This window comes from Xyrauchen texanus, chromosome 48 (genome assembly GCF_025860055.1).
Source record: "Xyrauchen texanus isolate HMW12.3.18 chromosome 48, RBS_HiC_50CHRs, whole genome shotgun sequence".
Classification (NCBI taxonomy): Eukaryota; Metazoa; Chordata; class Actinopteri; order Cypriniformes; family Catostomidae; genus Xyrauchen; species Xyrauchen texanus.
This window is the reverse complement of record NC_068323.1, coordinates 9,300,569-9,328,374: the sequence shown is the minus strand read 5'-3', so window position 1 is coordinate 9,328,374 and position 27,806 is coordinate 9,300,569. Positions and strand designations below refer to the sequence as shown.

General features: G+C 38.3%; 1 protein-coding gene across 1 annotated transcript in view; it reads right to left on the bottom strand.

The window, feature by feature from the left end:
* Positions 1-27,806, bottom strand: part of LOC127639959 (alpha-1,6-mannosylglycoprotein 6-beta-N-acetylglucosaminyltransferase A-like) — a 61,100-nt gene that overhangs the window by 14,078 nt on the left and 19,216 nt on the right. Inside the window, exons 3-10 of the mRNA XM_052122315.1 lie at positions 25,378-25,545; positions 14,790-14,866; positions 10,450-10,539; positions 8,954-9,025; positions 7,862-8,023; positions 7,130-7,299; positions 6,769-6,903; positions 3,862-3,995 (exon numbers count right to left, since the gene is read on the bottom strand). Coding sequence (XP_051978275.1) covers positions 3,862-3,995; positions 6,769-6,903; positions 7,130-7,299; positions 7,862-8,023; positions 8,954-9,025; positions 10,450-10,539; positions 14,790-14,866; positions 25,378-25,545 — 1,008 coding nt within the window. The remainder of the gene's footprint in view (positions 1-3,861; positions 3,996-6,768; positions 6,904-7,129; positions 7,300-7,861; positions 8,024-8,953; positions 9,026-10,449; positions 10,540-14,789; positions 14,867-25,377; positions 25,546-27,806) is intronic.

Below are 27,806 nucleotides of genomic sequence, written 5' to 3'. Positions count from 1 at the left end.
CTATTTTGTTCAGAGCACTTAAATAGTCGTTGAACGATTGCATTGTTTTTTTTAACGGCCAATACGAATATCTAAAAAACAGGGCAACTCTTTCTCTAAGACTGAAACACTCAACTACATGAACGCAAATGTTTATAGTAATGTGTGAATTCAAACGTTGTTGTGTCCCGACAGGTCAGAGAGCAATTCGTAAATACGCATTACATTCTCAGTTTTGTCACAGTAAAATATTTAATAATTTCATGACAAATTAAGTGCAGAGGCCATTTGTCCAGAGCCATTATATAGTGGTTGAACGATTGCGTTTTTTTAAAAGGACCATACGATATCTAGATAAAACAGACGCAGTGTTACAAAGTGAAATAAAACGTTATTATTATTAGCACACAAGTTCCTTTAGGCCCGAAACTTACTCAAGTACGCAAACATGAATGCTTATAGTAATGCTTGAATTAACACGTCCTTGCGTTACGATATGTCGTAAATACGCATTGCATTCTCAGTATTGCCAGAAGGGGCGCTATAGCACACATTACAGCAACCTTTTTGCCTTTTATTGTCCGTTTTCTCTTTCTGGTCAACAACTGTCATGGTGAATCAATAGTTTGAAGTTAGACATTTTTAAAGCTAGCTAAAGTACATAAATAATAACGTATCCGATTTAGTCGCGCAGACATTTGAAGGCAACTATCGCCCCCCTGGAGTTATTCACAGCCACAGGTAACGCAAGAACGCACGCAAGTATGTGCAATGGTACTGCACGCATGCAATACGTTAACTAAGCATTTGCATTTGTGTTTGCATACATGCGTAGAGTATATTTCTAGTTTATACACATGTACAGTCATTTCATGATTGTTTGATGTTGTTTTACGTACAACAGATCACCTTATGAAGATGTACAGAACACATGGCGTTCAGTTCCTCAAGGTTGAAGTTTTGAACGGAGAAGAGGAAGTTTCATGATTTTATTGTGAAAGGCAAGTCTACAACGCAAACTAAACAAACCCCCACACACCCTTGAGCATTTCTAAACATGAAACAGCAAGAAAACACACAACTGCTGAAGAGACAAATTACAAGGCGTGCAGATGGTGTCAGACAAATGTTGTCAGTAATTAGCAGGAATGAGGGGAGTGTGTGTGACTGAGAAAACGAGAGAGGAAGATTTTAATAAGTCTAGTAGTGGAAATATGGGAGGGGAAAAACTCAGCAAATTATGCAGCATATATAAACAATGCAGACAGACACATGTTTTGTTGTTCTGTCATGGTGGGGACTTTCCACTGACTTCTATGCCAAGCTAATGATATTTTCAAGCCCCGAAACCTAACCCAGACAGAAAGCTTTAAGAGGCCCTCGCAATTTAGGGAAATACTGACCAAAAAAACGCACACATTTTCTCTCTCTCTAACATTGGTACTCTAATCCCATTCACAAAGATGTCTGCTTGGATTGCAATGGCTTTCATCAGTTTGTGATATACATCTAATCCTACACTCACACACTAGTGCGCTTTGTTAACGTGGGGATTAGTTTCCTTCTTGTCCTTACACGAAAATTAAAAGATATCATAGTTTCAGGACAAATTAAGTTCAGTGGTTTTACATTGTTCAGCAGATTAAACAAAAGAGGTGGCATTTACCCAGAGCCCTAGATTTGTGGTTGACCGATTGCGTTTTTAACGTCCGATAACAATATCTAGAAAATAGGAAAACTGATGACCGAAATTATATATACACCCACTGAGCACTTTATTAGGTACACCTGTACACATACTTATTAAGCAAATGTGACAAAGTTGCATGACTGAAAGCCTTTATGCCGCTGTGTGCGTGTCTGCGTGTGTGTGTCTGCATGTCTGCGTGCCTGTGGGTGTCTGCGTGTGGGTGTGCGTGTGTGTGTCTGCGTGTGGGGGCGCGTGCGTGCGTGTGTGTGTCTGCGGCTTCCTGTGCAAATGATTGTACAAAACCAAAAGTGTGTACGTGAGAAAGATGCTTTTAAAACCACAAACAAGTGTTGGATTGCCATCACGACTAAACGGGATGAATGCTACTGTATTCGCAAATCATTTTTGCGTCATTCAGATTTTTCTGATTAAATTTGCTACCGGTACTTGAACTGAAACTGACGTTTTCAGTCGACTTTGAGTAAATTTTACACTCATTCCGATTTTACACTCATTTTCATTTGTCTAAAACTGAGATGAATGAGGCTTTTAGGAGCAAAAATGGACACATAATGCCATAGAGAAAGAGACGGCTTCTTTTGGTCTTATGGTGCATTGGTAAGTCACTCATCTGATACCTGTGGGAAACATATTGTACCTTCAGGACGGGCGGTACAGTGATGCTACTGTGCCGTCATGAAGGACATTTACCCATATCGGAAATGAGGACATGTCATTATGGGCTGTCATCCAGACAATAAGAGAAATAAAGGTCGGCAATAAGCAGAGCATTGTATGTCAACTGTCATGTAGTGTGCAAGGAGATATTGCCCTGCATTGTGTGATGAGGGGACTGACAGCTTTTAGTAGGGAGGGGATGCACATTTGCAACCATCTTCAAATATCCACACATCAACTACTACATGTGATGCAACCAGGCTGCAATATTTTAAGCACACGTTTTCCAAATTTTTCCAAATTAGCAATTTGAAATGTTAAGCCTGAATAATAAAAAAATAAATAAAAATAATAAATAATAATAAAAAAATTAAAAAACTTTTTATTTCCATTTTTTTAAAGGTTATGCAGCCATGGACCTACTTTGCCATTTAAAGCACTTCCACATAAACAAATATAATAATAATAATAAAATACACAAATATTAAATTAATAAAAGTACATTGAATTTATAAATAAAATATTATTATAATATATCAATTATATTATCACGCTCTTTCAATAAATGCAAGTTGAATTTACAAATGTTTGTAATATATGAATTATATTAATTATTAATTAAATTATAATTTGTTTATAAACGTTGAATTTATAAACAAACTGTTATAATATATTATACTGCATGTTGAATTTACAAACAAATTATTGTAATATATAAATTGTATAAATTATTATAATTAAATGATAATTTTTGTATAAATGTTATTTGAATTTATAAACAAACTGGTATAATATATTATAACATAAGTTGAATATATAAACAAATTATTGTAATACATAAATATAACTCAATTATCATTATAAATGTTAGTGGAATTTATAAACAAACTATTATAATATATTAGAAACTATTATTATTATTTGTTTATATTTAATTAATTAAAAATTGTGTTGTTCTGCCTTCAATTTACCTGGGCTAAAAACAAATATTGCAATGAAAATCATCATTGACAATAATGCAAATTACAAAACAATAATAATAATAATAATTTAGTTTGGATGTATTATGGTAATGAGAATTTGAGGGCAAAATGTGCTTAATGGTCCCAAGACTCATTACACAAAATATAATTTCTTATTCCTTTGGGGGGACATATGGCCCGGACATGTTCCTAACAGATTTCACACTCCATAGATACAGTTTAACTTCATTAAACACCAGAAACTAATTCCAAAGATGTTTGGTCATACCCACACCTCTGTGAAACGTATCACCAGTCTCAAACAGGGTTAAGGTTAGGTTAAGAAGGAAAGCAGTTCTGCTCGGGGAACCGTGAGTTTTATGAGAATGTCAAACTCTATCGATAAACAAAAGGGCTATTCAGACCCGCAGACGAATTGAGACGCTTCCCAAAACCCCCCCGGAACCCCGACGTGGGGAAGATAAAGGGGTAAAACTGAAAGGTTAAACACACACATACACACATACAAAAAGGCCTCTTACACACACTTACGGAACATGGTGTTGAACTGTTGGGGGTTCAGGTTCCACTTGCCCCATGGAGTTTTGTGGCCTTTTGACTGGGCGTAGTGGGCGTGGTTAAACTCAGGCTCTGTCCCGAAGGAGTCTAGGACCCTCAACATGCACCTAAAACACACACAAATCAGGTCACCCGTGAAACATCTTGAAAAAAACCTGCCTCTGTAAAGCTTGTGTTTTGGACAATGAGTGTGACACACACCAGTATATCGCATCACAACATAAATGCTTTTCAGATAACATGATTGTTAAATGAAAATGTGCATTCATTGTGTTAGGGTGTGTTTTGTTCTCTCTTAATAACCACCCTCCACCCTTTTTGAACAAAGAGCAAATCCTCCGACATGGAATTTGTTAACAGAGCGTTAAAATGACAAATGCCTGGTAGATATTTTGGGAACTCTAGCACCTGATATCATTGTAAAACAAACATCGTTAATCCACCAGCAAAGTAACTGAAGCATGATTTGTCTTAGTCATCACGTTTCAAAACAGCAGATGAACGTTTGCTTTTAGAACTCACCCGGACTACGACATGTATGAAAACACGAACAAACCTCCAGATTTCATCAGGATTACGAAATGTATGAACATACATACGATCATCAATGAGACACTTGCTTTTAGAATTTGTATAGAATACAATGTACAAAAGAACAAAACAAACGTCCACGAGATGATTGCTATAAAAAAATTCTGTACTACAACATGAACGATATGTACAAAAGAATGAACGTCCATAAGATTCCTGTTTTTCCATTCATCTGGACTACAACATACAAACATCCACAAGATGCTTGCTTCCCACATTCGTCTAAAGTAAATTATAAAAAACACAAGAACGTACACAAAACAAACGAACATCAACAAAATGCTTCCTTTTATAAAAATGGCAGAACTACGACATGTACGAAAGTACAAACGAACATCCACAAGATGCTTCCTTTTATAATTCGCCTGAACTACGACATGTATGAAAAACAAACGAACGTCCACAAAATGCTTCCTTTTATAATTCGTCTGAACTACGACATGTACGAAAAACAAACGAACATCCACAAAATGCTTCCTTTTATAATTCGTCTGAACTACGACATGTACGAAAAACAAACGAACATCCACAAAATGCTTCCTTTTATAATTCGCCTGAACTACGACATGTACGAAAAACAAACGAACGTCCACAAAATGCTTCCTTTTATAATTCGCCTGAACTACGACATGTACGAAAAACAAACGAACGTCCACAAAATGCTTCCTTTTATAATTCGTCTGAACTACGACATGTACGAAAGAACAAACGAACGTCCACGAAATGCTTCCTTTTATAATTCGCCTGAACTACGACATGTACGAAAGAACAAACGAACGTCCACGAAATGCTTCCTTTTATAATTCGCCTGAACTACGACATGTACGAAAAACAAACGTAACGTCCACAAAACGCTTCCTTTTATAATTCGCCTGAACTACGACATGTACGAAAAACAAACGAACGTCCACAAAATGCTTCCTTTTATAATTCGCCTGAACTACGACATGTACGAAAAACAAACGAACGTCCACAAAATGCTTCCTTTTATAATTCGCCTGAACTACGACATTAGTTGCCCGACTGAACAAGCAAACTGATTAAAATGCCAATAACAAAAAAATAACCAGCTGTATTTGTGATAGCCTTGGCCTGTGTCACTTATTAGAAAGTGCATATTCTTATTCTGCTGATGAAAATAAGTCAGAGCACGTCATTTTATAATACACTAGCGATCTAGTAACCGCTGCGCCCTGTTTGATTGACAGGCGGTGTATGTGTGTGTGCTGAACATGCGCGTGTTCCGAAAATGCTCGCGCTTATGCGCACCTGAACCTCAAATACACTTAAAAATTATTAGATATCCATGTAAACATAGAGAGGGATGCCTAAAGTGAACGCAAACAGCAGAGAAAAAAGTGGATTTGTATTAAAATGTCAGACTTGTAAGTCTACATTTACATTTATGCATTTGGCAGATGCTTTTATCCAAAGCGACTTACAGGGACTTATTACAGGGACAATCCCCCCGGAGCATTGTGTGCCTTGCTCAAGGACACAATGGTGGTGGCTGTGGGGCTCGAACCAGTGTCCTACTGATTACCAGATTACCAGTTACGTGCTTAGACCACTACACCACCACCACTCCATCTATCTGCTGCCGTCTAGTGTGTCATCATAATAATCAAACAACCATGACAAGAAAATGAGAAAACACTCTTAACTGCTCATGACTGAGTAACTTTTATTTTTCCATAATCGAGCAGCCCTACAATAAGTTTGAAGAACAAACGTCAACGAGATGCTTCTTTTCAAAATTCATCTGGACTATGAGATGTATGAAAGAACGACAAACATCCACTTGCTTTCAAAATTTGCCAGGACTAAAACAAACAAACAAAAAAAGTCGTAGTGACTCGCCTCAATGCAGGTGGCAGAGGACGAATCTCAGTTGCTTCCATGTCTGAGACAGTCAACCAGCGAATCTGATCACATGGCTTGTTGAGCGCGTTGCAACGGAGACATAGCGCGTTTGGAGGCTTCACGCCAACTCACCACGCGCCCCATCAAGAACAAACCACATTAGAGTGACCACGAGGAGGTTACCCCATGTGACTCTACCCTCCCTAGCAACCGGGCCAATTTGGTTGCTTAGGAGACCTGACTGGATTCACTCAGCACGCCCTGGGTTTCAAACTAGCGAACTCCAGGGGTGGTAGCCAGCGTCTTTACCACTGAGCTGCCCAGGGCTCCCCACGATCACACAATTTAGGGATCTAGTGATGTGGCACAATGTTAGAATATGCTCAAACAGAGATGAGAACATTGAAACAACAAAGGAGTTCTTACTGATAATGGACCCACGACGGGCCCAGAGTTTTCTTGAACTGTGAAAGACCAACAATGTCTATGTAGATGAGCTCCACTACTTTGTCACCCTTTGTGGGGCAACTGGACTTGTTGCCCATGACTTTCTTCATGATCCTGTTGAGAGACACAGAGAGAAACAGAGAAGAAATGTCAGTCTCTATTTGTAACCCAGCCTTTAAATTTGTTACTTTCAGTCTAGGTTTCAATCTTGTTACTGCAGACTCCAACAAACCCAGAGCTGCTGAACTCTGCTGGTATCAAACTACAGGAACTTAAGCAATTTGGAAGCAATTTTCTACCAAAGTGAAGTGTTTGCACAGAGACGGAGTCAGCAACTCACTCCTTCAGCTCGGCGAGAGACGCCGAGATACGGATGTCATGTCCAAGCAGGTACAGTGTAGTGATGAGGTCACTCCACTGAACGAGTTCTCCGAGTGGACCACCGCTGAACGCATTCTCAGCGATTTTAAAGCCAGACTCTTTCGTCAAGAGACCCAAGTGCACCAGGATCTAGGAGAAAATGAAAAAAAGCGTAAAAAATGCATATAAACACTATTTTATTACAAAATGTTATACTATTTTTGGATAAAATATGCAATAAATAATTTTGTAAAATATTGTTAATAATATACATTTAATATATTATTTATTATTCATTATAAATTTAAATTTTATAATAAAAATAAATAAATAAATACAATTGGAAAAGGAATGACGACTACGGCGACATGCTTTCGATCTAAACAATCCTTCTCAAGCTTCTTTTGAAGCTTGGCATTAAGTGCTCTGTTGTGAAGAGACAAGAGTGTGTTCGGTTTTGAGTCCCGGCTGTGCCAGTTGGCTGCAGGTGAAATTGAAAGTCATAGACGCTCTTGGGAGAGTGTGTATCCACAGCAGTGTGTGTGTGTGTGTGTGTGTGTGTGTGTGCATCACTGCGAAGTGTGAGCATTATTAATTCCACAGAGTGCAGAAACACAGGTTGCATTATTAAAAGGTGACCGGTACGGTCCATATTGAGATTCCCACATTTCTTTTAAAATATCTACTATACTAGAAACTATACGTGACTCACCTTTTTGCGTCTGCGGTTGCCGAGGTTTTGTTTGTTGGCGAGAGAGCGGACGGCGCTGACCCACGGCTCTTCTATGCGTTTAATTCGCAGCATCATCCAGCGAAATTCTTCACGGCGTGACATCACACGGTACAGCTCGTCGAAACTCGTACGAATCTCCATCTAAATAAAAGCACAAACCATTAAACAAACTAAAAACATTTGTTTGATGTCTGCAAACATATACAGATGTTCCCAGTTCAGCATGGCCTTTTTACCGGCGCGGTAAATGTGCACTTACTGCTCTAAACCACTAAGTGGTGCTATAACCACAATATTTCAACAACTGAACATGTCAAAGCTAATCCTCGCGAGAAGCTGTTTGCTACTGGGAAACTACTGTTGCGCACAGTTGTGAAATGTTTCATTGATAATTCGTAAAGATACGCAAAGCAACAAATCTCAGCCAATCGGACCATATTTGATGCTTCCTATAGGAGCGAGATTTCGGACCAATGAGATTTCAACGTAGGCGGAGCAAAGCAGAGCAGAACGGCGAAACTAGAAACTGTCAAACTTTATTGTGCAACGTTAATTAGGCCAAAATCTCATTGACGTAGAATAGATGCGATTTATCAATTACGTTTTGCGTTCTGTGTGGGGAAAGAAACATAAGGGGATGCATCATAAAGGTTCGAACATAGTAGTTCAGGTGAAGCAATTTTTTAGTTGTCGCTTAAAGCGTACCCAGTGGGCGGAGCTAACCAGCGTAGAATGGGGAAACTTTATTCATGTTTTATTGCTTGTCAAGGTTTCGGCTAACTATGAAATCTCATTAACGTAGAAGAGATGTGATTCATCAATTACGTCTTATGTTTATGACTTTTGCATGATTGAAACTCGAATCTGAAATCTGTAACAATTTGACAAAAAACAGTAATGTGTTGTAGTGCGACGCATGTCAGGGATTAAAAGTGAATATACGTATAGATCGTTTTTCCAAATGAGGATGTCCCAAATTGTCCCCAACTGAAGATTGTCCAATTTAGCTCACTTCTGTGTAAAACATTGTCCTCAAACTATAGCTAAGCAAGCAAGCACACACACACTAACCTGTGTTTTTCTGTCTGATTCACCAATGATGCTCTTGATCCTCCATGGCAGATGAGGGCACCAGTTCTCAACCTAACAGCCACACAAAAACAGAGTTAGAGACAGTCCGTGTAGACTCTGTATGTGAAGACTTATGATAAGGTGTGCAGACGGTAGTGTATAAAAACAGATGGGGGTATTACGCCCATTTCTCTCCCTCGCTTTTTAGCTTTAAACAGTTTATCTCTGTCAGTCAGCTCATATAAAAAGCTGGCCGACACTAAAATTATAAATTAGCTACTACAGAGAGAGATTGTTGATATGGAGATGTATGCACATCGCCATGGTGACACTGTGAGAGTCATGAGACAATGCTCTATATGCGTGTGTGTCCTCTTATGTATCACCCACGCGCGCGCACACACACACACGCGCGCGCACACACGCGCGCGCACACGCAGCTATTAATTTAACTTACAAAATTGAAATGATCAGTGTCACAATTCATTTTCACGAGCTGCGTTTCTAATGATTCTCCTTCAAAGTCACCAAACCTTATGTATTTTGTTGTTTATCATGTTTAATGTGACACTGGGGGAAAGTCACAACATACAACTTCCTGTAAATGACTAACTGGGTCAAAAACTTACAGAGAGGATTTTTTATTCTTTCAGGTTTATGGAAGTATATCGTGGACAAAATTTAATAAGTAAATATAATATGGAATAATTAAACACTGTTGAATGTTGCATTTAAATAATATAAAATGTAATAAAATTCAAGCTCTTAAGAAATATAAATGTTACATTTAATCAATTGCATGAGATGCCGATTATTTATGTTTAAATCGCATTTAATAAATATTTATTAGCATTAGTAATTCATTTGCCAATAAATTCATTTATTTTCTTCATTATGGAATTGATGTATGGTCAGGGGGCATAATTAATTGCAGTCAAATTAAATTAACTGAATTAACAAATTACATTGACAGCCTTAATATAAATCTATTAAATATAAATATATAAAGAAATTAAATACTTAAATTACAATTAACATACACGTTTGAGTATGATCAATCATTTTATGATTGCATGCATTTAATTATTTAATCATATATTAATTTTTTTATTGTATCTGTTACATCGCTCCATACATACTGTTGGTGGGGAGAATTACGAACATGCTAAAGGTTTATGCCAAAGGTCATGTGGAAGGTTACAATGTATTGTCATTTAAATGCATTTGAATTGCAATGTAATGTAGGGTACAAATTACGCCATTAAATTGCCCTTAAAGTTCAAGAACTACTACGCATTAGTTAATAAGGTATCATGTTATTAATCCAAATTAGTTTGTTCATCGTTTGTTAATGTCTGACTTTGAATGTAAATAATGTGTTAGTATATCTAGAAATTAAAATTAACTAAGATTCATTTTGGGAATTGAACCTGCCATCTTTGTGTAAATAGCCCAGATGCTAAACCATTAGCCCATCATCACCTATAAGGTCTTACCTCACTCAGGTAAATGACGAACGAACAGGTAGATCCATCAACTCCGTAGTTGCCGTAACAGGGGTCCGAACGCCACATGTCTTTCATCCACTGAAGATGAAGAGACATCGGAAACAAACAGAAAAAACCTTAGTTCAAATCTACATGAGACATACCAAAAACAACGCTAATTATGAACAACTTTGGGTACGATCGCTAACAAGTGAATTTAGCTTCATATTTGACACATTTGTGTGTATGTAACTTATGGCATACCACTAAATGTAGAATAAAATATTTTTATAAGTGATGAATAGGGATGAAACAATAATGAAACAAATTGTGTACCGATACCAATATCTGTATACCAATATACCAGAGAGAGAGAGAGAGAGAGAGAGAGAGAGAGAGACAGAGAGTGAGAGAGAGACACAAAGAGAGAGAGAGAGAGAGAGAATCTCTCATTGCACACTCTCGCTCTAATCTCCTCTGTTATACCAATATACTCATTTCTGATTATTTGGAACAACATTTGCCCATACCGATACTTCGATGATTCTGTTTTTTTAATGCTACCTCAAATCACTGATAATTAATACACAACTTCGAAAGAATGTTACTCTCTATTCCGTTATTCGTCAGAAAATAATCTGCCTTGATCATCGGCCGGTTTTAAATAACACCCATATTTGGCCGATACATCGGTGCATCTCTTGTAATGAAAAATTGATGTGCCGCAGAAAATGTACGCACACCTGAGGTGGTAATACAGCACTAATGTGCATTCATCTCCAATTATACAATTGTCTGGATCCAATTCAATACAGTTTTTCAATCCTAAAACGAAATCCTATGATGTCAATCCTATTAAGTATTTAACATAAAACAGCCCAAGGCGTGGTTACAAATTTTGAAAAAAATGGAAAAGTTTAATGGAACTTATGCGGATGAGAAAACCAGAACTACTTCATTGTAGCAGTTACAGGTTTGAACAAGTACTTCGAAAATTCTAAAATGATTCTTAATGAAGCGTTTAGAACATCTGTGAACAGTTTAGAACATCTGTGAACAGTTTAGAACATCTGTGAACCAAACAGTATCAACAATTCAAAGGTGACAAGTTGTTGTGCTTAGTATGCCGTTTTATTTCTGCCAAAGTTGCAAAGGTTTAGCTGGTTATGTCCAGAACAGAGAAGTTCTTAGATCAGCTTGACCTTCAAAAAAAACGTTGGTTTCCTCTTTCTGGTTGTATCCAATTTCTACCCACAGTAACACTCTCTCTAGGACGGAGATGGATGTATTGATCGCAGTGTGGTTTAGATCACACTTATCGATTGCCTTTTCTGAGAACGATGGCATCTGTACATTTTTGCAGAGTCAGCACATTCAGTGAAGTAAACAAGAGAAAAATCTCAGAGAAAAGCAATAGGTCTCAGCTGGGATATTTCCATTAGTTTCGCCAAATAAATAGTCAAATATAGCGGTCAAGCTAAAGTTTAAGAGTTTAACACATGGTTAGTTAGCAAAGCCAGGGCGTCATATAGTTTCAGACAAAACCTGACGTGTACGACCTTTCTATTCCAGAGTTTAAATAATAAAATTTTTATTTGGATCCCATCGCTTGCTAAATGTGCGGCGAAATGTTCGCAAGAAATTTGCAGGTTTTGCCAGAATTCTCCATTTTTGCAAGGGATTAGCTTCTACAAAGTGGTCACTCATTTTTATGGTGTCCTCATACAAATACACAATATAATAGTAATAATGCATACAATATGATTAAAAAAACAAAGCAAACACACTTTAGATTCGAGTGCGCTGATTGCTTATTCACAATAAGACCAGGAATGCGTTTTCTACTGTAAATACGGTCAACACTGATTTAATGTTGACTTAAAATGGCAATATTGTACTTGTTAAATACATAGAAAATGTTTAGATTGATGTGGTTTCTCTTCCTTGAATGATCCAAGAACAGAGCTTTGCTCATTGTTTCTGTAGTCAACAGTGGCATTTCTTTCAATTCTCCACGAACTTAAGTGGATTTCCATATCGCTTGTTTGGATACCCACTTTGCTTGAATATTTCCATTCGTCTCAGCAAATAAATAGCCCAAAAGAAAAACGATCAAACCAAATTGTTTTAACAAATGGTTTGCAAAGTCAGGGTGCCATTTGTTTTCAGACAAAGCCTGACAAGCACAAATTTTGTAATTTTTCTAGCAATAAACAAAAAGAAGGATAGGCTTCTTTCATTCTTGCTGTAGTTACCCAGTGAGATTATTTAAATTCTGTAAGAAATTTAAGAGGATTTCGATATTGGAGTAATTTTCATGCGCTCTAAACTGAAGAACCTGTGATTACATTGACAGGGAACAAGCTAAAATCTGACGGGATGAAAAAAAAAAAGCCAACACTTGCTCAGCTTGATGTTAAATCCGACATAATTGGCCGGTCTAGCTGATAGATCAACTGGCTGTTAAAATCCAGAGGGACTGGTGGAGTATCCGGTGAGGTCCTTAAAAATCTGCCGTTCTATAGGGTTCATTGGTAACACCCAACTCGGACTTCTTTCAGGGATTTAAAAAATGAGACTTAGTTACTTTTTAAGTTTTAATTTCCAAAAAGTAATTTTTTTTTAACTGACATTCTCACTGACGCCATGACGAAATGATGTAGCACCTTCAAGATTTTTGTAGACGTTTGAAACAATAGAAGAACGATCCTCATTAAAAACGCAGACGCGGTTAATGACTTTCAAATATGTCTCAAAACGGATCAATGTCTCGGCTTTCATGTTGGTAAGGGTTATTAAAAAGTCTGCAATCTGTCTGGATTTGGGATGAAAACAGTTTCTAAAGAAAGTCCAGCAGATGAGGATATCAAAGGAGGCGCCACGGGACTGCAGCGACAAACAATTTTAATGAACGAGTCACTCTAACGAGCTTCACATCGAGAATTATTCATTTTTCATGGCATTTCTTTCATTCTTTACAAGAAAGCTTTTTGATCATTTTGTCAGCTTTTAGGTGCATGCTAACATACAGCATTGGAAGCTATTAGACAGGGGCTGGTTTTCCCGATAACGTAGCAATTTAAGCTTTAACGATCACCTTAACTAACGTCGCTCGTTATTTTACGATGGAGTAATGCTGGAGTTTCCCAAACCAGCATGTAGATCACTCGTTATAAAGTTGAACTTAAGTGCTTCGTTACATGAGCTGTCCAGTCTAAAGGTGCTGATCACTTTGGCCAGTATGTTCAGGTGTTCGTCTTCTCAAAATTAAAATAAGATGGAAATACTGACAAACATGGAAGATGTTTGTAACCATGTCGAGAAGCCGAAACACATTTCCTAACTATTACAGAATTTAATTAAATAAATAATTATGACTTTAGTAAGACGGAGTTTCAGATGTATTGATGCTCAATCGTAGAGATTGATGAAAGTGACGCAATAAATGCATGTAACGTGATTGTACGCGATGTGAATCATAAGCGACTCTCAAGTAGCCTAAATTTGAGCAGGAAACTGAACAAATGCACACAGAACTACTCATAGACCTGTCAAAATATGAATAAGTCATCTGGTTAGTTGAAGGCACTGTGTAATTGTAGCCTTACTGCCATTAGGCATCATGCAATGTGTTACTGCCTTGTAAAAGACTATAGGCGAGCCGATTTGAACCAACCATTGGAGGAAGAAAGAAGAGGAGGAGGAAGAGAGAGAAAGGGAATCTCTCATTGCACTCTTTCGCTCTAATCTCCTCTGTTAACCAGATTTTAATTATTTACTAAGGCATATTTAAGTCACATTACTCACATGTCTTCTTAAATAATCGGTTTAATAAGAACATGTCGTCTTTCTATTACCATTACAATTATGCTTATCAAAGAAGGCTAATATAACGTTATACAGTATTACGTATCTTGTAAATTTAGACCTATCACGTCAAATGCGCAGACTGCCTATTGATTTCATAGCGATTATTTCAACACTTTTTTATCCACTGAAATGGTTTACAATGGCTTTTCAATTATCAAAATATGTTAATATAATTTATTAAATGTCCCATTGTCTTTGATAAACATATTTTTCTGGTGGCTTTTACAGATTAAGTTGCACTTAATGGACTTAAGAGCGGTTCAAAGCTCTCGTTAATTTACGAACACTTTTACGAACTACTTAAATAACGATGCTTTTGGGAAACGCGCTTTAGAGATCAAGTACTACTTAAGTGCTGCTAATGTTCTACTTAGTGCTTCGGGAAACCTAGCCATGTACCAAAAGCCACAGAAATCCAATTTGGCTCATGAGGTCTTTAAACAGCGAGTTAAAAGGTTAGTGAAAAGTGTGTGATTCACCTTGATTTTGCCTTCGCAATGAGGAAACCCGTCAAGTGAGGGGAGTTCACATTTTTCCTGTGCTCCGTTTAGCAAGTCTACAAACAGAAAGAGAGAAAGCAAAACAATTAGCACAAAACTGTTCCAAACAGGTCAGTCATTAAACTTGATACCGCAAAGGAGTGCAAATAAAGTTGCACATCTGCAATGCACAGTCACATTCACATGTGCATGGATAATTACAATGGACTGAACAGGATCAGACGCCACCAAAGAGAACACTAATCACCCTTATGGTGACTTTACACAAAACAACTAATTCAAGTAAAACAACATCAATAATACTAAGAGCTAAAATCTCTATGAATTCTTAATAACAACTAATTAAATGCCCCAATAAGTTCCCTTTTGACCAAACAAACATGCTTAAATTATTCAAGAGCACCCATAACCTCCGTTCTGTACTTGATTGTTTGAGTTAGTAGTACTTAAAATCATAAATTAATCATTTTTAAGGCAAATAAGTTCAAGGAACTCACATATAGTCTACTTTATGCATCACTCTAGTTCTCTTTAGAATTCATATTTTGTGTTTTATACTTTAATGCAAAGTAAAAATGTGAAAACTAAAGCTATGTTAAATAAGTCAAGTTTTAGGGGGCCTGGGTGTGTCCCAGGAATCCTAGGGTGTGCTGAGTGACTCCAGCCAGGTCTCGTAAGCAACCAAATTGGCCTGGTTGCTAGGGAGGGTAGAGTCACATGGGATAACCTCCTCGTGGTCGCAATTAGTGGTTCTTGCTCTCAATGGGGCGTGTGGTAAGTTGTGCGTGGATCGCAGAGTAGTATGAGCCTCCACATGCTGTGAGTCTCTGCGGTGTCATGCACAATGAGCCACACGAGAGGATGCGCGAAGTTGCCTCCGCTCCCGAGACTTGTCCTCCGCCACGCGGATTGAGGCGAGTAACCGCGCCACTACGAGGACCTACTACGTAGTAGGAATTGGGCATTCCAAATTGGTAGAAAAGGGGGAAAAAAATATTACATAAAAAAAAGTCAAGTTTTACATTAACATTTTAAAAGCAAAGTGCCTAATTTTAAGGATGTCAATTATGACTTAGGAGGTTTGGCCATTTTTCTGTTATTCATAATTTTTGACAATAGCTTATTTTTTGTTTAATTTGCCTTGTTTAGCTGTTTTTGCACAGCACAAACATCCATTACATCAAAAAAACGGTAAAAACGATTCATACAGCAGACAATCAGCCAAATAATAATAATTAAAAAAAGAAGATGCAGAATGCATAGTTCGAACTTCCCCCCTAAATTGCCCTTTATGGCCAAACAAACTCAATCTATCCACACTTTTTCCTTTATCTCCATTTCTGTCAAGCAATCAAACTATGCACCTTCCTTCCTTCTGCGAAGCTACTGATAAAAACATGGTCAATAGCAATGTCCATGCAGGGCCAAAAAGAAACTTGGACCATGACTGCTTTTTCAAAGATTCAAAAGAAACAAACCTTTCGGGACGTAGGGTGCAGCCGTATTAAAGTAAACAATTGGGAGGCGAGTTGACCGTGCACACATAATTTAGTGTGCAAGCAAACGTGTCTCTTGTCTAAACACACACCCACACTCCACATACAACCTGTTATCTAAGTACAGAATGTTATACTTACATGGATGCAGTTGATCTAATGATGAAATGCACCACCTGATGTTTTTTCCTATCATCCTCTGCCAACTTTATTAGCTATAAAGCTCTGAGGAGATTAGCAGAATCCATATACGTAGATGGGGGATGTGTATGTGTGTGTGGTTCTTAGAGTCTGAAAGCTTAAAGCTTAATCAAAAGGCTTTGTTTTCAAAGGAAATGGGCTGAAATATATCAGGAGTGGAATGAGACGAGACAAGTGAAAAGGGGAAGAGGAGATGAGACAAGAGGACATAAAAGGGAGATATTAAGAGAGTTGAAAGAATAAGACAGGAGATAAAAGAAGGTGAGATACAATGAGACAAGACCAGAGAAAAGGAGATAAGGGGTGAGATAATATGAAATGAGAAGGGAGGAGATGAGGAGACAAGAAAAGAGCAGATGAGATGAGAGGAGATAAAGGGAGAGAGAGGAGGCGAAAGATGATGACATAATGAAAAGGAGATGAAAGGAGACAAGATGAGACCAAAAGGGCATAAAGTGATTAAAAAAAGCAGAAGGAGATGATGAGAGGAGAGGAGATAAGACAAGAGATGAGACAAATTGCAAAAGGGAGTGGAGTCGAGACAAAAAGAGAGGAGACGAGATGAGAGGACTCATCAAGTGAGTTGTGGGTAGCAAAATGAGACATATACAATACAAAAGAGAAGAGAAAAAAAAGAGACAAGAGACGACAAGGAATGAAATGAAAAGTGGAGAGGAGAAGAGACAAAATGAGAAGACGTGAAGAAAAATAAGGCAATAGAGAGGAGAAAAAGGAGACAAGATGAGAGGAGACAAGCGATGTGACGAAATGAGAAGGGGAAGGGAGAGATGACAAAAGAAAATTGGGGAGACTAGACGAGAGGACATGAAGTGAGAGGGGGAGACAAAATGAGACTGTAGGAAACAAGCTGAGAGGAGACAAAAGACTAAATGAAAAGGGGAGAAGAGAAGAACTAAAAGGACAGGAGAGGACATGAAGTGAGAGGTGGGGAGATGAAATGAGAATGAAAAAGGGAGAAGAGGAGAGAAAAGGAGATGAGGCAAGAGATGACAAAAAATGAGAGGACATGAAGTGAGAGGTGGGGAGAAAAATTTGACAATAGAGGGTAAAATGGGAGAAGGGAGGAGACAAGGAGACAATATAGGAGGAGACAAGGAGACAAGCGATGAGATGAAATGAGAAGGGGAGAGGAGACATGACAGGAGATATGACAAAAGAAAATGAGGGAAAGACTAGATGAGAGGACATAAAGTGAGAGACAAAATGAGACCACGGGAGATGAGAGACAAGATGAGAGGAGACAAGAGACAAAATTAAAAGGGGAGAAGAGAGGACATGAAGTGAGAGATGGTAAGATGAAATGAGAATGAAAAAGAGAGGAGACAAGACAAAATGAGAGGGCATGAAGTGAGAGGTGGGGAGAAAAATTTGACAATAGAGGGTAAAATGGGAGACAAGATGACAGGAGACGAGACGAGACAAGCGATGAGACAAAATGAGAAGGGGAGATGAGACGAGACAAAATGAGAGACAATATGAGGAAAGAAGACGAGACAAGAGATGACACAAAATTAGATGGGGAGAGGAGACAAGACAAAATGAGAGGACATGAAGTGAGAGGTGGGGAGAAAAATTTGACAATAGAGGGTAAAATGGGAGAAGGGAGGAGACAAGGAGACAATATAGGAGGAGACAAGCGATGAGATGAAATGAGAAGGGGAGAGGAGACATGACAGGAGATATAACAAAAGAAAATGAGGGAAAGACTAGATGAGAGGACATAAAGTGAGAGGGGGGGACAAAATGAGACCACGGGAGATGAGAGACAAGATGAGAGGAGACAAGAGACAAAATTAAAAGGGGAGAAGAGAGGACATGAAGTGAGAGATGGTAAGATGAAATGAGAATGAAAAAGAGAGGAGACAAGACAAAATGAGAGGGCATGAAGTGAGAGGTGGGGAGAAAAATTTGACAATAGAGGGTGAAATGGGAGAAGGGAGGAGACAAGGAGACAATATAGGAGGAGACAAGGAGACAATATGAGAGGATGAAATGAGAAGGGGAGAGGAGACATGACAGGAGATATGACAAAAGAAAATGAGGGAAGACTAGATGAGAGGACATAAAGTGAGAGGGGGGGACAAAATGAGACCACAGGAGATGAGAGACAAGATGAGAGGAGACAAGAGAGGACATGAAGTGAGAGATGGGAAGATGAAATGAGAATGAAAAAGAGAGGAGAGAAGACTAAATGAGACGAGAGAAGATAAGATGAGAGGTAATCAGAAGGGGAGAGGAGACGAGATAAGTGGACATCAAATGAGAGGTGGGGAGATGGGAGGAGACAAGATGGGACTAGCAAAAGGAGATGATAGGAGGGAAGACAAAGAGATGAGACCAAACAAAATGTGAGAAGACAGAAGGCAAGTGATGAGACGAGACGAAATGAGAAGTGGGGCAAGGAGACAAAAGGAGACATGATGAGATGAGACAAGAGAACATGAAGTGAGAGGAGGGGAAAGGAGTCAAAATGTAGAGAAGACATTATGAGATAAGAGAAGAGTGGAGGAGATGAGAAGAAAAGGAAAAGAGAGGACAAAATTACTGTAATGGGTGGGTGTTAGCCTGGTGATTTAAAAAGATTTGATTTGCAAAGTTGAATAATCGGTCTACATTCTCTCAACACACGCCCTTACAGTCAGCTCTAAGACTTAAAAGGCACGTTATAAAACAATGGCAGGCCGCAAACTAGAACAGCACGCATTAAGAGCACATCTTGTAAACTGAACAAACACCCTACCCAGGGAATACCAACACCATCTCTCAAAACAGTAAGAATGTTTGTTCCATTCACAAATTGTCATGTTTTAAAGGTCACACTCGAACAAAGAGTCCATAGCCATTTTATGAGTCACATTTATGAGACACAAATAACGCAACAGTGAACCAGTCACGGGAAAGAAAATACACAACTGAAGCAAACACTCTCTCACACCGGTCAGATAGATGTTCACAGAGCCAGTGTAAACATTCAAACGGCTGTGGAGATTTAAAGAGACAGTTCCCCTCACGGTTTCAAAAGCCATTTGACTTTCTTCCGTGGAACACACACACTAATAAAATGTTGGGCCAAACGTTAGCCTCAGTCACCATTCGCATCATTTTATGGCAAAAGATGCAATGAAAGAAAGTGAATGGAGATGAAGGCTAACCTTTGTCCCAACATCATCTTTGTGTTCCGTGGAAGAAATAAATTAATTCGGGCTGTAGAGATAAATCAAGCTGTTTCGGCTGAGGTCAGCATGATGTAACGTTGTGAGTGCGCTTTAATGGAATTGGCTTGCTGGGAGTGTTTAACATACAACCCAAATTTAGAGCTCAATTAGACTTTAATCAGGCCTTAATTACACCTTAACTCACAAAGACCAGATCTGTTTCGCGCACACACACACAAACCGGACAAACTAATACAACGCAGAGAGATTTGTTTAGCAAGACAATATCAAATCATGTGTCTCTATTACTACTTTATGTTTTACAACCTTTACTTCCTACGGTTGACAGATACAGAACAATTTCAGCGATTTCAATTCTCTCTGCGTCTCTCACACTAAAAATAAACATACCAAGGGCACTTCTAATGCTGATATGGAGTATTATGAGAGTGCAGTGGTGTGTGTGCGTAATCTCCGAAGCAATTTTTCTGCCAAACTGGAAGGATTTTGCAAGAGCTTTCAAATGGACGTGACCGCAAAGCACACCCACATTACATAGCAATCTAAATGAGGACACACCATAGAATTATATTGTTTTATTGAGTTCTTAATTCCTTTTATAAAAGAGTTTTATGTCACGAGGATCCAGCCCCAAGGTGAATACAACATTATCAACTTTGATTTGAAGCAAAACATATTTGAAAATTGGACAAAAAGACAAAATGTACAAAACGTCTTTCACGAGAGAATGAACTACAATCCCATGAAGCACTGTGATTGACTTAAAATGAAGGAAGAATACAAAACTATTTAAATTAATTGATTTGAAGTATATAAACAATTTATTTAAATTTTATAGCAACCTGATTGCATCGTTCATAGTGTGTAATGGAAGCGGGCGGTCACTGCAGAGCACTTTTGGCGCGCTTTGTTTGCCTTGACTCTCTGATTGGTGGATCTTTTCTCCTCAGCAACATGGGTAGTGTAGTTCTTCACCAGGAATTATGGTATTTAACAAGATTATTATAAAGTTGAAATTACGGAGACTGATGGCTTCAACAGAAGCTTATACCATCGATTAACAACCACAGAGTTCAAAGTAGGTCTATCTTTAAAGGTTCATAATTTATCGTAAAAAAAAACAACAATTTAGTCAATTGAGAAAATTAATGGGATTTTTACTTCCGTCCTGGTTGCACATCCTTACAAAAGGCCCTCTGGCATTTATTTAATCCCTTAAAAAAGCCTTTTACAACGTTAAGACCTCACAAAATGTTCCCACAAATGTTACATGTTAAGTTTACTATCTTTGTGGGGATATTTGGTGAACGAGGATAGACAAACAGTGCACACCAAAAAAGTACACATGCTCTGACATCTACAGTGTAAAAGCACTTCCATGTGTGTGGAAAAGACAAATACTACCCAAGAGTGATGTTACTGGAAAGATACCACAGAGGAAACCACATGTTTGCCCAAAAAAACAAACGTACTTTCTTGGGGCGGTCAAAATCACAAGGTTTTGGAGAAATCAAGAGACAATAGCACTAACCTCCCTTTTCTGAGCCACTTTTGCACTGACTTCTAAATACATAAACAATGAGCAGAATTTGAAGGTTGCATTTTTGGTTAGGGCACAGGGTAAATAAAATACTGTATGAATTCCTGTTGACTAACTTTTGGCACCACCATGTGCACGTTTTACCTCAACAACACTTTCAGTTTTGGCCACTGGGGGCAGTGGTTATGAATTTCAGTAAGCAAACACTGATTTCAGCAGCAAAACTTTCAACCTCCTGATGCCGAATTCACAGTGTTATTAGTCTGTTAAGTGTAACAATACTTGAAGTTTTCATTTTCAGAATCAGAATTAGCTTTATTACCAAGTATGCCTACACATACAAGGAGTTTATCTTTGTGACAGGAGCTTACAGTGCGCAAACAACAGTAAACAACAGGTTCTCACTCTCAATGGGGTCCTTGGTAAGTTGTGGGTGGATCGCGGAGAGTAGCATGAGCCTACACTGGTGGAGTATCAGCGATGTCATGCACAATGAGCCACGTGATGAGATGTGCATATTGACGTCTCAGAAGCGGAGGGAACTGGGACTTGTCCTCCGCCACCCAGATTGGGGTGAGTAATTGCACTACCAAGAGGACCTACTAAGTAGCGGGAATTGGGCATTCCAAATTGGGAGAAAAGGGGACAAATATTTGTGAAATGTTGCTTGAAAGGTGCCCTTGTCCAAAAAAATGGCAATTGGTTTGATATTTCATCATCAGCAATGACATTCAGACATTTTTAAGTGTGGCTCAAGTGTCCTAAATACGAAAAGAAACCCACTAATAATTACCAAGTTTTAAGAACAATAGAAGTCAATGGAAAGTCCCCATTAATATAAAGTGAGCTAGTTGCGAGACATGCCCTTGCTCTCAAGCAGGAAGTTGTGTTTAGCATGACTGGTTTACTATGTTCTCAGGATGTGGCTTTACCAAGCAGTCTACATGGTAAAGCCACATCCTCCCTCCAGTCCGGATGCAAAGACCCGACACTGGGGACTCTCCACATCCAACTATGACCTCTCTAGAGACATCCAGCTCTGCAAAACAGGTGATAAAGCCAAAAGGAACTGAGATATGATGAGAAAATGTGTGAATCTGTTTTCTGATTTAATGAACCGATCCCAGTTCCCTATAGAGTTCTTGGAACCAAAACAAGTCATGAAAATTGACTAGTCCAGTATCAGTATGTTGTAAATTCTTACACTCAATTTACTTTACAGAATTTGTAAGTGGGTTAAACAGGTTAAAATGTTTAGCATTTTCTGATGAAAATGTGAGCTTCTAGCTAGGAAGAATGAACATTGTCTTTCTAGTATAGTTCTATTGTTTAGCTTATTAATGACACATTAGCCTTGCATCCACTAGTGGCATCTACAACCACCGCGCACACAAAGAAATGGCCCTTTATGTTTGCTAACAGTGGGTATCTCTGTTCGGGTCTCTGCCTTTCTCCGAGGAGTCTCCAGCGCTAGTCAAGAGTCAGAACCGTGCCAGCAGCGGCATTTCAGCATCGGCCAGAGACGGTAACAGACACCATTAGCACAAACAAACACAGTCACATAGACATGCATTCAACAGGTGACACAAACACCTGGGCTGTCTTCAGTGCTGGCACGCGGAGCCGATAACCTCATAGAAAGAGAAAGCCTGGGTGAAATGCACTGTGTTTGGACAGATAACATTGCAGTTTTTTTTTTCTTAAATTCCATTGATGTAGGCGTGAGATAATGTAATCTGAAAGTGAGGAAAGTGCAATTCCTTCACAAGAAACAGGACTATTCGTGCTTTGAGTATTAAGGATGCGCAACACAAACTTTTTAGTCAGTGGGTTGCGTGAACAACTAGTGGACTAATCTGTATTATGGCGACATGTTTAATGAAGCTGGTTTAGGTTTTAAACCCGCCCCCCAAACCGAACGCATTTCATAGGTGGCGTTTAAGTAAGAAACGTTCTTAAGTTAAAAAAACTGCTCGATGGAGCGCAGTGGAATAGAAAAAGAATGCAGGCAAGCTTGGTCGGACATGGGTTTTAGCTAAAAACAAAAAGACAACATCACCAGTATTGGCTGTCGAGCCGGTCATCGCAGTGAACTGCCAGAAAAGCAGTCATTGTCAAGAGAAAAGTGAGATATCCATTCGCTGTCAGCACAACATTACACAGCAGGGGTCTGGCCTACAGCATGGTGAGTCAGTGGTGATGATCGCATCAGCAACTACACACACACACACACACACACACACACACACACACACACACACACACACACCGTCAAACAACAGAAAAATCAGACACGCTCAACCCTTGCAAATAGATCTAAAAACCATGATACGTTTCCAAAAACATGGTATTGCCATGGTACATGTGCAAAAAACATCATATTACTTTGGTCCATTTATAAAACCCCTTGTTTTGCTGTGGTACAGGTCCAAAAACCATGAAATCCAAAAAATCGTATTAATGTACGATTCCAAAAACCAAGATATTATCAAGATGCTTGTCCAAAAATACAGTATTACCGTAGGGCATGTGAAAAAAAAACTTTTTTTCACAGTGGTACATTTTCAAAAATCATAGTTTTGCTGTGGTACCGTTCCAAAAACATGGTATTACCATTCTAATTGTCCAAAAACATCGTAATACAATGGTGTATGTGCAAAAACAATTTATTGCTGTGGTATATGGCAAAAACATGGTATTATTGGGTCCAAAAAACAACACATTACTGTGGCTCAGATTCAACCCACATAGTTTTTCTGTGGTACATGTCCAATAAACCATGATATTACCATGGCACTTGTCCAAAATCATGGTATTACCATGGAATGTGTCCAAAAACATGGTATTACCAAGGTACTTGTGCAAAAATATTTCATTATTGCGGTCCATTTTCACAAACCATAATACTTGCCAAACAAGATGGCATTACCATGGTACTTATGCAAAAAACATTTTGTTACCATGGTACATTTCCAAAAACATGGTAGTACCATAATATACTGCAAGTCCAAAACATGGTATTATCATGGTACAAATTCAAAAACCATTTTATTACCATGCTACATATCCAAAGAACATGGTATTACTATGACACCAAAAACATGATAATGCCATGGTACTTGGTATACAAGCCTCATCTGGTCAAATAAACAGCTTCCCAGATGTCAGTATGGCACACAGTCCAGGGCTTAACATCAAACTTCGCCCTTGCCAAGTCTAACATTGCTTTCGTGACAGATTCAAGCATCACTACATTAACTCTGTGCGCTGCCTGCTGACTCTCTACAGCCTGAAACAACACTACATGAGCATATTAATAAACAAGGATGTAGAAAAAACCAACAGCCGTGATTCCTCAATCATCAAAACTGCTCCAACCGAGAAACTAAAAGAGAGAAGCCATTTATTGCCTGCTTTACAAAGGTACTGTCTATAACTTGATAACATTCACCACCTCTAAAACTATTTTTCTACTGATGTGATCAAGACCATGTGGGCAGAGAAAGGTAATAATAACCAATAAAATCATACCCCACATTTCAAAATTCAATCAAATCCTGATTGACAAAATCAAATCTAACCCTATATTATTTCCTGCTGAATATTCTGTTCAACTCGGAAGTATGTTACATAACAAAAGACAAAAGGTTCACGAAGGCAGTTTCTACTACAATACTACCCACAACAGTAGAGGAGTCCTTTATTAAAGCAAATGTTGGCAATAAAGTTACAAATAGTTTGTTTTCTCTCAATGTCGTTAATCACCTCAGACTTGAAGGAAAATCACTAGGTTTCAATAAAGAGGGCAAGAACTTTCAAAGAAAACCGTGTGTGTGTGTGTGTGCGTGTGTGCTGTGCAAGCAAGAGTGGATCGCGAAGTGTAAAGAGGGTCCATAGAGAACCTCAAACTTTAAATAGGCAACAGTCAAGAGAAATAAGGAGATATTTTGTGCCCATGAGAGTATACTACAGTTTCACCAGGATTTGTCCATCTAAAAAATGAATTTATCTTTAAAAAAGTGAAAAAACAAAACAAAAAAACCCAAATACCATTATATTCAACAAAAACATTCACGGCCAAATGTGAGGCGTGTCATGTAAACAAGGAGAGAAAACGAGTAAAGCCTCCGTACCTGCCACGTTCACTTTCTCTGGGATCACCAGGTTTGGTCCAGGGGTCCCAGTTCCATTTGTCAGGTTTGTTCCGGAGCCGTTGTAAATGATATTGTCCACTTTAGTCTCCAGCTTTGATAATCTCTGCATTATATTATCTAAAAGAACAGCCAGAGTCTTCTTTAGATCTACACAACAAAGAAACACAGACAGAAGATTAGATAATATATACAATAGAATAAAATGTATTGGTGAATATATCAGTATTAGCCAATATAAGTTAATCATGTTAATCATTAATGATAATTTCATCATGAGATTCTGAAAAGGTGCTTTTTTTTTTGGGCTGTTTCCCGCCAAAAAGCCAGACTAGCTTCCAACATTCATTTCGATCTCAAAAATGGCAATAATAAGACGCACATTGTAGAAATAGAAAAATTAAAACTATCTATAACAAACCACAGTATATACAGTAATCCCAGATTCCTGCAAAGAGATAAACCAAACTACATACTCAAATTACAGAACACACACAGCAAACTACAGGTCATAAAAACGAAACTATGCAGGCTGTAATCTCCTCTACACACACACTAAGAACTGACAACACTTTAAGACCTCCAAGATGAACAACTCAAGGTTTTGACCATAGAAACCAACTACAGCACCATCTATTGTATCTAGAAAAACTAGATTCCTTAACTAGGTGATGAACTGACTGAATTCCACAGGTCAAACAGAACAGATCATGTTGAGACAGATATCTCGTCTTTCAATGAATCCTGAACAAAGCAAGGCTCTTCAAAGCAAGCTCAGAGCCAAACCACAAAGAAATAAAGACCAACTAAAAGTGCTTACTTGACAGATGTATTCATTCTAGTCTGTTTAGGAAGAAATATATGTCATTTGTGATTATTTAATTGGTGTGGATGACCGAACGATTCAAAGGACAGGTAATTGTAACAGATAGAAATAGTAAAAGCAAAAGCATTACTGAACAGTGGTGCCTGTCTTAGCAAAAACCACAACAAAGATATAATGCAAAAAACTAACAGACTTCCTTTAAAAATGTCAAAAAGCCACTGAAACAAAAAAAAAAGCCTACTTCCTAAAAGGTGCTTGTTTTCAGTGCAACTGAAACGCTTTCGACTTTCCGTTGTTGAATGAGAGTACAATTAAAGGTTAAATCTTTTCTCTGAAAGTTTGTTCTATTTTGGGCTAAATACATTTTTAAGTTTGAGCAATCATAAAACTTTCAGCTAAACTTTGATTATAAGGAACAAGGATTCATTTTAAGCTAATATATATTGAGCTAATAAATATTGAGTGAGTTTAGTCTTTTTTTATATTTTATTTTTTTATTCCAAATCTCCCCAATTTGGCAAATCCGATTCCCAAGTCCTAGAGTGGTGTAGTGACTCGCCTCAATCCGGGTGGTGGAGGATAAATCTCCGTTTTCTCTGCGTCTGAGAAGTCAATCCGCGCATCTTATCACGTGGCTTGTTGAGTGCGTTACCGTGGAGACATATAGCGTGTGGAGGCTTCACGCTATTCTCCGTGGCATCCACGCACATCTCACCACGCACCCCACTGAGAGTGAGAACCACATTACAGCGACCTCAAGGAGGTTACTCTACCCTCACTAGCAACCGGGCCAATTTGGTTGCTAAGGAGACCTGGCTGGAGAAACTCAGCACGCCCTGGTTTCGAACTCACGACTCCAGGGATGGTAGTCAGCGTCAATACTCGCTGAGCTACCCAGACCCCCGAGTTTACGGTTTTATAATTTTCCAAAGGAGCAAAATACAATCAGATTTGAGATTTTACAAATGTAGATTTTCCTGTTATGTCAAGCAAAGAGGCACTGAGTTTGAAGGTAGGCCTTAAAATACATCCACAGGTACACCTCCAATTCAGTACACCTTCTATCAGAAGCTAATTGGCTATTTGTCTAAAGGCTTGACATCATTTTCTGGAATTTTCCAAGCTGCTTAAAGGCACAGTTAACTCAGTGTATGTAAACTTCTGACCAACTGGAATAGTGATATAGTCAATTAAATGTGAAGCAATCTGTCTGTAAACAATTGTTGGAAAAATTACTTGTGTCATGCACAAAACAGATTAGCAAAACTACAGTTTGTTAATATGAAATCTGTAGAGTTGCAAAAAAATGTGTTTTAATGACTTCAACCTAAGTGAATGTAAACTTCTGACTTCAACTGTAAATGGTTTGACCATTGAAATGGGTCATATTTAACCATTTACAGGAGGCGCCAGATTGTGAGCTCCGTTTCTCTGGGATTTAATCATATAGGCCCTTAATCTATACAAAAATAGGAAAGTTTGTTCAAAACCAGAATCTCAAAGGATATTAAGATATATTTGATTGAAGTTCTGGAGTTATAGGCAGTCTAACTTTGGAAAAACCACAAAAAAGTAATTTTTTTTC